Source organism: Chionomys nivalis, chromosome 16 (genome assembly GCF_950005125.1).
Source record: "Chionomys nivalis chromosome 16, mChiNiv1.1, whole genome shotgun sequence".
Lineage (NCBI taxonomy): Eukaryota > Metazoa > Chordata > Mammalia > Rodentia > Cricetidae > Chionomys > Chionomys nivalis.
The window spans coordinates 24,660,698-24,673,209 of NC_080101.1; the positions used below are offsets into that span (position 1 = coordinate 24,660,698).

Consider the following 12,512-nt stretch of genomic DNA (forward strand, 5'->3'; position numbering starts at 1 on the left):
AATGATTACTTTAGAACTGGTCACTTTCCTAGAACAAAGGAGAACTTAGGGAGTTAATGCCTTGAAGAGGAAAAAAATGAAGTTCACGCTCCTACACATCAATGTCTGGAAGCAGTGTTAGTACTCTGTGTCCAGAGACCCCAGGGGTTTGTTTACCTTGCTCCTGTGGACATGTTTACTATGGGAATTTAAGATGCTAAAATACCTTTATGAATCTAGTTCCCCCCCCCCCCACCTTACATTTTAGGTTACAGCTATGCTGGGCGCCCTACCACGGAAAATGGCAACCCAGAGCATGAGTGATATAAAACCAATTTGTCTAAATATTCTGATGAACAGTAGTGTCAACAAATGGACATAAACTAAAGGGCCTATAGGAACTACATAACCTCATACCCCCCCCCCCCCCCGATATACTTTATGAGGACTTTTTGTGGTCTTATTCGTGGCAGACAAGTGTTTTACCACTGAGATTCCTGAGGGTGTTTTAGATCAGAACGCCTGTGTGACTGAGCACAGACCTGCAGGAAGATCTGCTGCAGCCTCTCTATGCAGTTCTTATACCACGGGGTCAGAATGCTGGTGCCATCAGTCTCACATCGTACCAAGTGCTCAGTTAGGATCATGATGAAACGCTGGAAAGGATGGCAGTGGAGGAAGCATTAGAGGGAGAACTTAACTGCTGAACAAATAAATCCAAACCCAGAGTTCTCAGTGGTCTTGTTGCTCCACCAAACTGCTGTGTACTCCTGACTTTCAGGACTGTCAACTTAGCAAAGGAGAGATTTAATGTTAAATCCTTTAACCTCAGGTTGGAGAGATGGCTCAAAGGTTAAGAACACTGGCTGTTCGTCCAGAAATCCCGAGTTCAATTCCCAGCAACCACAAGTTGGCTCACAATCATCTATAAGGAGATCTGGTGCCCTCTTCTGGCATGTAGGCAGAACACTGCATACATAATAAATAAATCTTAACACACACACACCCACACCCACACACACACACCCTTTAGCTTCTAGAAATACATCCTGGCCTCTGTTATAAGAAAACAGCATGTTAACGACAATCTATGTACAAAAACGTTCACAGGAAAGAAGGCAGTCACCTAAATCATCAACCAAAAGGGATAAATGACACAGATGTGTAAACAATGAGCAGACAGCACAGATTCACTGCAGCCTCCAAGCAGTGACACTATTCTGCAAAGTTCTGTGTCCTCACTATTTTTGTGATTAAAAATGGCAACTTTTCAAACCAAGGGAATGGCTTTTATCCCATACGCCAAGCTGGCTTACCTGGAAGATGACGAGGAAAAGGTTCTTTTGTTCACTCTGAGCAGACTCCACTTTCTCCTGCAATCGTTCTATTTGTTCCTCCAGGGCCCCATCTTTCCTATCACTGCTTCTGTCATCGTCATCACTTCGCTACAAAAGGCATAGGAACAAAGTAACAATCCAAGGCGCAGAAGCCATCAAGAAAGGTGAATGGCTATGATGCGAGGCTTTGCTATGTGGCTTGGGTTGGCCTTGAATCATGCATGATCTTCCTGCCTCCACCTCCGGTTTTGGGGGTGGGAGCTCAGAGATGCTAGGCAAGTGATTTCACTGAGCCATGCCCCTAGCCCTGGGGAAGGGTTTTATATTAAAGGGCTTTTATTCTTGTAGTGATAGCTCTGGGAAAACTTAGTGGTACTAGAGGTGGGGTAATGACTATGAGGTGCATCAGCTATGGCCAGCTCAGTCATTAAACTTACTAATATCTTTCCCCTATCTTCTACTCTGGTGGAAACACTAAATACCAGGGAATACTGTAATGGAGAACACTCACTATTATCATTTATTTATTTACTTATCTATTTATTTATTTTTCTGGGACAGGTTTTTCTGTATAGCCCTGGCTGTACTGGCCTCGAACTCAAGAGATTGTCTTGCTTCTGCCTCCCAAGTGCTGGGATTAAGGCGTGCACCACCACCACCCAGCAAGAATACTAATGTAAGTCAGGATCCAGCCAGCTCACTGCTTCCCGTAAACCAGTGCTTCTCAACTTTCCTAAAACTGCGACCCTTTAATTCAGTCCCTCATTTTGTGATCCCCCAATCATAAGCTTACTTTATTACTACTTCATACTGTAATTTTGTTACTGTTATGATCATAAGGTAAATATCTGACATTCGACCTCCAAAGCGGTTGCAACCCATAGGTTGAGAACTACGGTTTTAACACAATTTTTATTTCCATGAGAAGTAATGACAAGTTGGGACTTGAAACTGACTTGCACCACCTCTCCACATAGCATCTATAATTGTCTCCCTTCCCCTTTGTGCCAGACTCAGAAATACACACAGACTTTTCTGGGAAGCCACGGTAGAGATGTAAACTAGAGAAGAAAACTGTGGTCAGCGTCAGTCCCACGGCACCCAACTGTCAAGGCATGGACTCCCACTACCCTGCAAACTAGGTCGTAACCTCTAACCACGCAGGATTCAGCACACGACTTACTCGTTTGTGTTGTCTTGCCAGTTTCTCTTTAGCTTCTTCTAGCTCTTTCTGGATCTTCAAAACATGTTTGTTCATCTTACGAATTGTGGAGTGCAAAATTTCCCAAACAAACAACCTGAACATAATACAGCAGTTGGTTAATGTATGCTAAGCTACACATACAGAGAAAACATCACAGTTTTTCAGACTACCATTCCTAAGGGCTGATAGGGCCTTCTATCCCCTGGGCTGAGTTATGCATTCTCCAGCAACACTTAATTCACCACTGCTGTGAGTTCTGAGAGCATCTAGCTCCATTCACCTGACTCAGGTGGACTCCCAGAAGGCAGTACCATACCTGTACTTGTTTAGCCCTTAATAAAACATAGAGTTGGTTTTCTCCTTCCACCAGGTGAGTTCTGAGGATCAAACCAGGAAACTCAGCTCACTAAGCCTGACAGGAAGCTCCACGACCCACTGAGCCATCTTGTTGGCCCTGTTAAAACTTCTGAACACATCTGTCACCTCAGGACTCAGTATATTTCAGACCAGTGTGTGCTGGCAGTAACAGGTATAGTGAAGAAGTTAAAGGGCTGTCATAGAGTTTAATTTGATCTCATTTGCTTTCGTTGCAGTCAACCTTGGCTGTTCTGGTTCTGATCATCTTTAAAACCTGTGTAACGCTGGGCGGTGGTGGCGCACGCCTTTAATCCCAGCACTTGGAAGGCAGAGGCAGGCGGATCTCTGTGAGTTCGAGACCAGCCTGGTCTACAAGAGCTAGTTCCAGGACAGGCTCCAAAACCACAGAGAAACCCTGTCTCGAAAAACCAAAAAAAAAAAAAAAACTGTGTAACTTCATAAAAATGTTACCAGGTGATATGAACTACTTCACACAGGTTATACGCACTCTAAATTCTGGTTCAAACCTTGTGAAGTCACGAGACAGCTCCGATGAGAAGATCCAGTTTGCTACTGCGGCACAGTCAACAATCTGTGTTCGAATCATCTTATCAACCAGGACAGCAATCATCTACAATGGAAACAGAGACAGGGTCAAGCTTGACTGATAAATGGGCAAAATGACAATGCTATGAAAATAAGTTAGCAGGGCTATAAAATTTGATTTCAGTGGCAATGGAACTGACCAGTTTAAGCAATAGGTCTTCATTTTTATTTTTTCTTCTAGGAGAGTCTCATATAGCTAAAGGTGGCCTTGAACTCCTGATTTTTTTTTTTTTTTTTTTTTTTACCATTTCCTCCCAAGTGCTGCAATTACAGGGATGTGCCACCACTCCTGATTTAACTAGTCAGTATTTAGACTTAGTTTGCTCTTTGCCAGGCTCTAAATACTGTAAGAAATACTGTATTAACAATAAAGATTGAATGAAAAGAAACTCTGGAATTTAATAGCACTTAATATTTGGGAAAATTTATTTGATAATACTTCTATAAAATATGTGTGTATGTGTGTATATAATTTCAATTTAAATCTCCAGTTGCAAAGCAGCATCTTATGGGTCTTGCTTGTAGAAATGGATAAACATAACTCCTTTCTACAAAACACCGCTGTCCAGAGCAATTTTCTCACTCAGCATCTAATATGTGTGGGAATGCAGTAGCACAAACCAACCACAATGCCGTATGAAGAACATTAGCAAGGGCTGGCGAGATGGTTCAGTGGGTAAGACACCTGATGCTCAGCTTGACAACACAAGTTCAATACCCAGAATCCACTGGGCGGAAGGAGAGAACTGACCTAAATTTGTCATCTGACTTCACACAGGCTCTGTGGCTTTACCATGTACCCCCAGTCAACAAATCAATATAATTTAAAAATTTATCAAAAGAAGGTATCGATTATTTCTACAACACAGAGTTTACGGATTTAATAACCATTCTACTGGCGGATTCAAATATACTTAATTTCTAATCTGCATATCTATATAGCCAGGACATGGTGTGGGAAGTCCTTCTGTATATGTACTGCTATTGTTGGTTAATGAATAAAGAACCTGCTTTGGCATATGATAGGACAGAATAGAGCTAGGGGGGAAAACTAAACTGTATGCTGGGAGAAAGCAGGTAGAGTCAGAGAGGCCATGTAGCTGCCAGAGGAGAAAGACACAAGCTGCTAGCTGGAACCTTGTCTGTAGGTCAACCTCATAGTAAAATATAAAATAATAGAAATGGGTTAATTTAAGATGAAGAGCTAGCTGGAAACACGCATAAGCTAATAGGCCAAGCAGTATTTTAATTAATACAGTTTCTGTGTGCTTATTTCAGGTCTGGGTGTCTAGGAAATGAACAAGCAGGCTCCCCTGACACTCACTATGTCTAAATAAATAGTTGTTACCTGTGGATGATTTCTCCAAACTTCAAACATAACTCTCAGCACATGTAACTTCCCCTCATTACTTTCTGCGAGAGTTTTGAAGACTTCATGAAACCTTTAGATGAAGGTGAAAAATACGACATGTAATTACACAAAAGCCACTCTAGTGTTTTCAAAGTCCCTTTAATCTCACTCAATTTAAAAACATAATGTGCAAATGCAAGATAGCCAAAGTAATCCCTAAATACATAAAAGCATTAGACTTTGGCCTGCAAAGAAGCTGCCACCAACTTGTGAGAGCACTCTCTTTTATTCTGGATGTTTACCACATCAACCTTGGGGCGGGCTTTCATTTCTGCTCTTTGGAAAGACAGATAGGCTGGACCTCTCTGCCCACCTCTCTGCCACATGCACATCTACACTGTATACTCAACCATGGGGAGCATTCTGGCCACCACAAACCGAATCTCATGCTATCAAATTATGTAGTAAGATCTTCATATTTAACAATTTTAGGCAAAAATTACTACAGCATTGGTGTTCGAATGCACATACTTACTTTGCAAGAGCACTGAAGGAGTGACTGAAGGATTTGGCTGCCAAGTGCAGCAGAGTCTGCACAAAGACCTCTATCTTCAATGGGTTAAAACTGAAGCCTTCATCTGAAAACATTTACAGTAGGAAATAAACATTAAGTACAGTAATTTCTTGGTGCCAAAACCAGGGATGCTAAGCAGATAGTGTGCTCTTAAGACATTCATATAATAATCTGTCAGTAAAAGTAAATAATCAAAGTCTACGCAAAATATAAAACTAGGCCGGGACAGCCAAAGCTACATAATGAGACCTCATCTCAACCCACCATCGAGAAAGCATACCCTTAATTCTCCCTTTTTTGGAGTAATTTTCCCAATTCTTCTATAAAATTCAGTGTTTTGGTTTTTTGCTTTTTTAAATTTATAACAGGGTCGTACTATGTACTTCTGGTTGGCCTGGGACTTGATATACAGACTAAATCTCAAACTGCTTGGATTATCAGGTTTTCACCATCATGCCTGATTTAAGACCCATTTCCTTAAAAAAAATTCCATATATCGCCTCCTTTATATTCTGTCTACAAGGTGTCAAATATTAATTAAAGCAAAAGCAGCAAACCTTTTAACCACTATATTAAGATATCTGCCAAAGTCTAAACTTAGTATTATCATGGCTGGCTGACACTGCCTATGTGTACTCCCCAACCAGATGGCGGGCTCTGTAGACTTGTCATCTGCTCTTATCATCTGGCTTTGTGTGCTATACACTGGCTTACTTATTCTAAGTAACTTAACTATTTTACAGTATGTTTTAAATAGTATTAGAGAACTCTTGCAGTATTTCTTTACTTATCCACTCACAAATCAGGTAACTTGTATGTCAATACAACTATGACAATTTCCTCATTCATACCAGGAAAATACAACAAAGCTAAGATGCTGGCTGAAATAGCATGCTATAGACTAAGTAAAGATTAGGTATTATTAGTACTGTAGTAGTTTATAATTTAGAGAAAACATCAATTATATCAAAAATATCTAACACACTAAGATTTCCCATTCAGCAATCCAAATATATACTAAAAGCATAAATATTAAAAAAAGTCCTTGAATAAGCAATGTGTGATTTACTTTTTACATAGGACATGGTTTGTTTTGTTTGTTTTTTTTTTTTTTTTGTTAACTATTACTTGTTTCTGAGACAAGCCCTCATTATGTAGTTCTGGCTGGCTTGAAATTCATTATGTAATCTAGGCTGGCCTTAACTCATAGGGATCCACCTGCCTCTGCCTCCCAAGAGCTGGGATAAAAGGCGTGGACTACCACATCCAGGATGGTTTATATTCTTAATATAACTTCACAGGGATTTTAGGGCCTCTTCGGTAAGGGGGTGAATATGCAGGTCTTAGGAGCAGCAGATCAATTGCTGTATGAGTACCCACAGGATTTAATAGAGCTCATGTTTCATCAGAGCTGTGGATGCTTTAATGTGGCCTATGTGCTGAAGAAGTAAGTTTCTTACCGTTATCATCATCCTGGTTAGGATTTGGTACGTCCTTCAGAATGCTGAAGATTTCATCATTAGTTGCCTTACTTTTAAAAGCAACAGATAAACAGAGTGCCACGGAATGTCCAGGAAGAGAATCTAGATACAGAGCAGAGGGGAAGGTAGATCAAGCTGGCTCTATGAGCAACTAGTAGCAGACTTCAGTTATTTTCTTTTAAAATAGAACACCCCTCAGCCAAGATCAGCATTTAAACCATTTATGATACTATATATGAAAGCTTCACCCAATTCAATGTTTTGTTAGTTTTTCTTTTCTATCTAGACTAAGAGGCTCTGTGCTTACTGTTAGGGTTTTATAAGTATGTGCTCATGGTATAGAAGTCATGTTAAGAGCAAAGGCATCATCAAGGTAACAGGAAATCTACTTTCAGTGCAGACAATGAAGACAACATTAAGACCTGTGATGACTGATGTCTATTGCAACAGGTCACAACAAAGACTCAGCTAACACCTGTTGTGAGCCTGTCCCTGAAAGTGGAAGAAAATTCTATGAAAACCAAACAAACAAATAAAAAAAATTAAAATAAAAACCAAGAAAATAAGAACTCTTTGTCACCAAGAAATTTACTTCAGAAGTAGACAAAAAGCATTTTTATGAAATAGGTTAACTAAAGATTAAAATTATTTTACAAATAACAAGCTTGGGCCAGACCTAAGGAAGAAACAGGAACTAGAGATTAAAGAGCTTTCTGTATTGAAGTAATATAATTGCACAAAGCAAGGAAGAGCAGAGTTTTCAGACACAGAGAACTTCCTTGCAGCACAAACCGTGAGGCTCATGAATGAACTACAACATTCAGTGCAATCGCAACAGCACAGCAGGATAATTGACATCTACCTCGGTACCACTGGCCACCACTGCACATACTGCCTCCACAAAGCATAAACTATGCAAAGCAGAAAGACCACAGCAATTCCAGCACCTCTGATTCAAGGTGCAAGTGGTAAAAGTCATGTTTGCAAATTTACTTTTAGAAGCAGACTGCCATGTGCTCCCAGCTAGTCTCATGTCAACTTGACACAAGCTAGTTATCTGAAAAGAGGGAACCTCAACTGAGAAAATGCTTCATAAGATCCATCTGTACCAAGCCAGTAAGCAGCATTCCTCTATGGCCTCTGCATCAGCTCCTGCCTCCAGGTTCCTGGTCTGCTTGAGTTCCTGCCTTGACTTCCTTCAATGATGAGCAGTGATATGGAAATATAAGCCAAATATACACTTTCCTCCCCAACTTGTTTTTGGTCGTGGTGTTCCATCATAGCAATAGTAACCCTAACTAAGACAAGATGATAACCAATTTAAGAGGTCTCCAGCCGGGCGGTGGTGGCTCATGCCTTTAATCCCAGCACTTGGGAGGCAGAGGCAGGCGGATCTCTGCGAGTTCGAGGCCAGCCTGGTCTACAAGAGCTAGTTCCAGGACAGGAACCAAAACAAACTATGGAGAAACCCTGTCTCGAAAAATCCAAAAAAAAAAAAAAGAAGTCTCCATCGTAACAAATATACACTTTCAGTTTCAGTACATTCCAGGTATAAATTCATCTTACTATTTTTTTTCCATATTAAAATGTCATATATAAAACAATGTAAACAATATAAATAGAAAAATGCTATAAGTTAATAACTACTAATTAGATAACAACAAAATCCTTAATCTAGTGACTAATGATGGGTCACTTTTCAAATAAAGAAATTCGGTTCTAAGAAAAAGTCGATTTTTCCTCCTATAACTAACTGGCTTCATAGCATCATGGACCAGTACTTTTTAAGGAGAGAGATTTCAAGTCGTTTCACTACTTACTGCTACTTTCATCTCCATACTTGTAAATGCAGGTTGGGTTTGCAGGACACAGAGCTGAGAAGGTGGGAGGAACAATATCTAATATATGTTGATGGTAAGACAACCTACAACACAAATAAGAACCTCAGAAAAGGTCTCACGTTTTAGTCTTCGGTAATACTCAACTTGTCCAGAGAGCCAGGATCCAAAATCCCAAACTCAGTGGACAACCAAGAAGCAAACAGGGACAAAGTACTCCAGGGCCTTTGAGTAAGTAAGCACAAGTAAACCCGGCCTGCCTCAAAACGCACTGACTTTTGCAGTGAGGTGTAGGCTGGGGCATTGCCCAGTCGGGTGGTGAAGGGCTGGGTGGAGGGGTAAGGCTGGCATGGCTGGGAGGCTGGTTGTGATGCACCAAAGAAAGGAAGAGCCAAGTTTCTTACCACCTGACAAAGCGTTTACACATCATGTTATAGATAAGGGATGGCTAAAAACAATGTTGGGTTGGATGTAACACGAAGAGAAAAGTATTTAGAGATAAATGTAATTTGTGTCTTTCCAAAGGCCTAAACCTACTTATCCCTCAAAAAATACACATTAAAAGCTCAGATCACAGTTCCCCCAAAACATAATTCTATTTTTATAAACTAAGGCTTTTTAAATAGAAGACTCTAGAGGAGGACTAAGAAAACACAAATTAGACAAAAATACAAGCTTAGAAAATGAGAAAATTCTCATAAATGTTGGGGGACATTAAAACTATCTTTTGGTTCAATTCACATAAAATTCAATGGTACAGCTGATTAATTGCAGCCCAAATCCTAATTAAAATGTGAGATGGAAGACGGACAAAGACCAAGATTTAACAAAGAATACTGTGGACATGCATCACAGATGCAAAGGCGAGAGAATCAGATGCTAACCAGTTCAAGCCGTCTCCTCAGGAGAAGCAGAGAGACCTAAATCAAGGAGGAAGTACACAGGCTTATTTACCTCATGCATTTTTCTAGAACTTCTCTTACAAACTTTGGTTTGGGACTTTCAAGATCCTGAGTGAGACAATCAGACCTGAGGAGGAAATGTGGTTTTATTAAGTTTATATATATAAAACCTTTGTATATATAATCTTCATTTCCTGACTTACAATAGGGTCTTCCTACCTGGAGACAACAGACTTTGTTTTTGTTTTTTTTTTTTCCAAGACAAGGTTTCTCTGTGTAACAGCCCTGGCTGTTCTGGAACCCGCTTTGTAGACAGAAAGGTCTCAAACTCAGAGATCCACCTGCCTCCACCTCCCAAGTGCTGAGATTAAAGGTGTGCATCACCACTGCCCAGCACAACAGACTATCTTAAAGTGAGTTTTAAATAGGAAGGTTCTTTTGTGTATGTGTATATTCATGTGCTGTTCTCCTGGTGTGCTTACTTTGGTTTCTCACTAGGCTGGCTAGTCAGTGAGCTTCAGGGATCTGCCGCCCTCTATGCCCCCAGTGCTGGGAACAGAAGCCCATGCCTCCACGCCTGGCTTTATTTTTTTTAAACAAACAAACAAACAAACAAACAAACAACAAAAAACCAGGATTTCACTGTGTAGTGCTGGCTGGTCTGGAATTTACTACATAGACCAGGCTGGCCTTGAACTCACAAAAGATTGATCTGCCTCTGCCTTCTGAGTGCTGGGCTTAAAGGAGCGTACCATCATGCAGGACTCAATAGCAGCCTTTTAAACATGGGCTCTGTGGCAAGCACTTTACAGACTTAGAGATCTCTAATGTAAGTTTCTGAATAAGGCAGAATAAAACATTACACTTACCAATCTTCCCAGCTCCAACGGAACTGGAAGTTACTTAGATGATGAGAAAACCAATTAATAAACCTACATTGGGGAGTGGGGCAGGGGAGAAGAGAAAGGAAGAATGCAATTTAGACCAGCAATTTATGTGGCTAAACCTTGTCTTTTACACCCCACTTGCTACCTGTGGCTCTTTGACTGTTTTCTCAGCAAAGACTCTTAACTCGCTGTCTTATAGTCCCCAGCTATCTCAGTTCACATGACGGTGCATCCTTTTATTCTTGTTAGACAACAGACATGATTTAAGCTCATACTTTGTGCAAAATATTCATATATGATTCTCACAGCTATGAAGGAGTATATTATTTATTCTCCTATAACTGTTGATGAAATGGAAGCAGTAAAAAAATGTAGTTAAATGTTTATAAATAATTGACAAATAGCAGAACCAAAGTAAGCCTGTTATATGTTGTTGGGAACTGAACCTGGGTTCCTGGGAGAGCAGTCAGTGCTCTTAACCACTGAGCCTTCAATCCAGCACTTAGTTTCTTACATTTATATTATGACCTTTTAAAAAAAAATATTTAATTTATGGGTTTATGTTTTATGTACACATGTATGCAGTGGCAGAGGCCAGAGTGTGGTGGATCCTCTGGAGGAGCAGCAAGCGCCATAATTGCTGAGCCAGCCCTCCACACCCACTACAACCTTTTCATGACAGTCTATATGCATTAAGTCCCACTTAAAAATATACTTAGTTCTCTAGTCAAGAGAGATCTTATTGTGTTAAATAGTGCTGTGAAGGTCATAAGAGTACTCAAAATGTTTACAGAATTGATACTCTACTAGAGCAGACACACTGGAAGACACTTTCTTAAAGCACTTCCATCACTTGAATTTTTCAGGGTCACTGACAGAGAGAGTCCCAATTTTTAATACAGAATTTGGGTAAAAGATATGGAAATTAGACAACTGTTCAATTCTTCTTCCAATCTGATTTGGGAAATGGACAGAAGAAAAAAGAACCAGCTGGTAGTCACACAGACTTTCCTAAAAGAACACAGTGAGAATGAAATGACCACGCTGTAACAATCCAAGACAGGTTTTATACATTTATTTAAAATAAATGGAGTCTTACAGCTGCAGGTTTGAAGATACTCCTCGATAATTATTTTTAAAACAGATAATCTATAAGTGTTTATATATAATAAATATAGTATTAAATTCATCATTCAAAGTAAGCTTGTCTTAAAGACTTACATATGCAATTAAGTAGGTAAAGTTAAATGATGCCTAAGCTTCAAGTGCTCAAGTAAGAACTGGAATTAAAGAGAAGCAAGAACGGGCATCATCAGAGGCTGAAACAGACTAGAAGTCATGGTGTTCTAACAAGCAAGCTGTTACATAAAGCGGTTTGGAAAACAGGAACAATTTGGGAACCCTTAAGACTTCTGATAAACTCTTGAGGGTGCTAACATAACCGTTAGTACAGAAGTAACCAATGCTGTACCTGTCTACACATGTAGTACTCATCGTGTCCAGACGCATATACAGCATCTCAGTCGCCTGTGCAAGCTGTGGATTAAAGATAAGGAAAACTCCTTTCCACTCTCCTTTAAAGTAAGCTGTGACATGAAAACAGTCACCAAGAACTTCGTGTGCCTTTCATCCTTTTACATCACTCATCTTGTTCCCCGGGTTTTGAACTGGAACTGTCCGTGACATACAATGAATCTGACTGTATCACCTCTGGGAACATCAGCTACTATTTTCATCACCTCTACAATCCCCAGACTTTTGTGATCCAGTCCTTCCTCAGTCATTCTAGATCTCTCCCCTCAAGCATCTAATGATCTCTTGTCATTAAAGGATTTTCGCATTTTTCTAGAATTTTGCAAAAACAGTATCAAGACCTGTGACTCTGTTATCTTTCCTTCAGCATTAACTATTTTTCAACTCATGCTGTCACTGTAATAAAAACAAGTTCTCTTTGTTGAATATTATCATTGCAAGAAACAAATTGTTTATCCATGTG

General features: G+C 40.0%; 1 protein-coding gene across 2 annotated transcripts in view; it reads right to left on the reverse strand.

Moving 5' to 3' along the window:
• The window catches only part of Ncbp1 (nuclear cap binding protein subunit 1), a 38,889-nt gene that overhangs the window by 4,374 nt on the left and 22,003 nt on the right, over nt 1–12,512 (reverse strand). For both annotated transcript variants that reach the window (XM_057790350.1, XM_057790349.1), the window contains 11 exons: nt 11,988–12,052; nt 10,499–10,561; nt 9,682–9,756; nt 8,710–8,813; nt 6,869–6,991; nt 5,370–5,472; nt 4,832–4,925; nt 3,405–3,508; nt 2,500–2,614; nt 1,296–1,424; nt 522–635 (listed from right to left, as the gene is read on the reverse strand). In XM_057790350.1, coding sequence (XP_057646333.1) covers nt 522–635; nt 1,296–1,424; nt 2,500–2,614; nt 3,405–3,508; nt 4,832–4,925; nt 5,370–5,472; nt 6,869–6,991; nt 8,710–8,813; nt 9,682–9,756; nt 10,499–10,561; nt 11,988–12,052 — 1,089 coding nt within the window. The remainder of the gene's footprint in view (nt 1–521; nt 636–1,295; nt 1,425–2,499; nt 2,615–3,404; nt 3,509–4,831; nt 4,926–5,369; nt 5,473–6,868; nt 6,992–8,709; nt 8,814–9,681; nt 9,757–10,498; nt 10,562–11,987; nt 12,053–12,512) is intronic.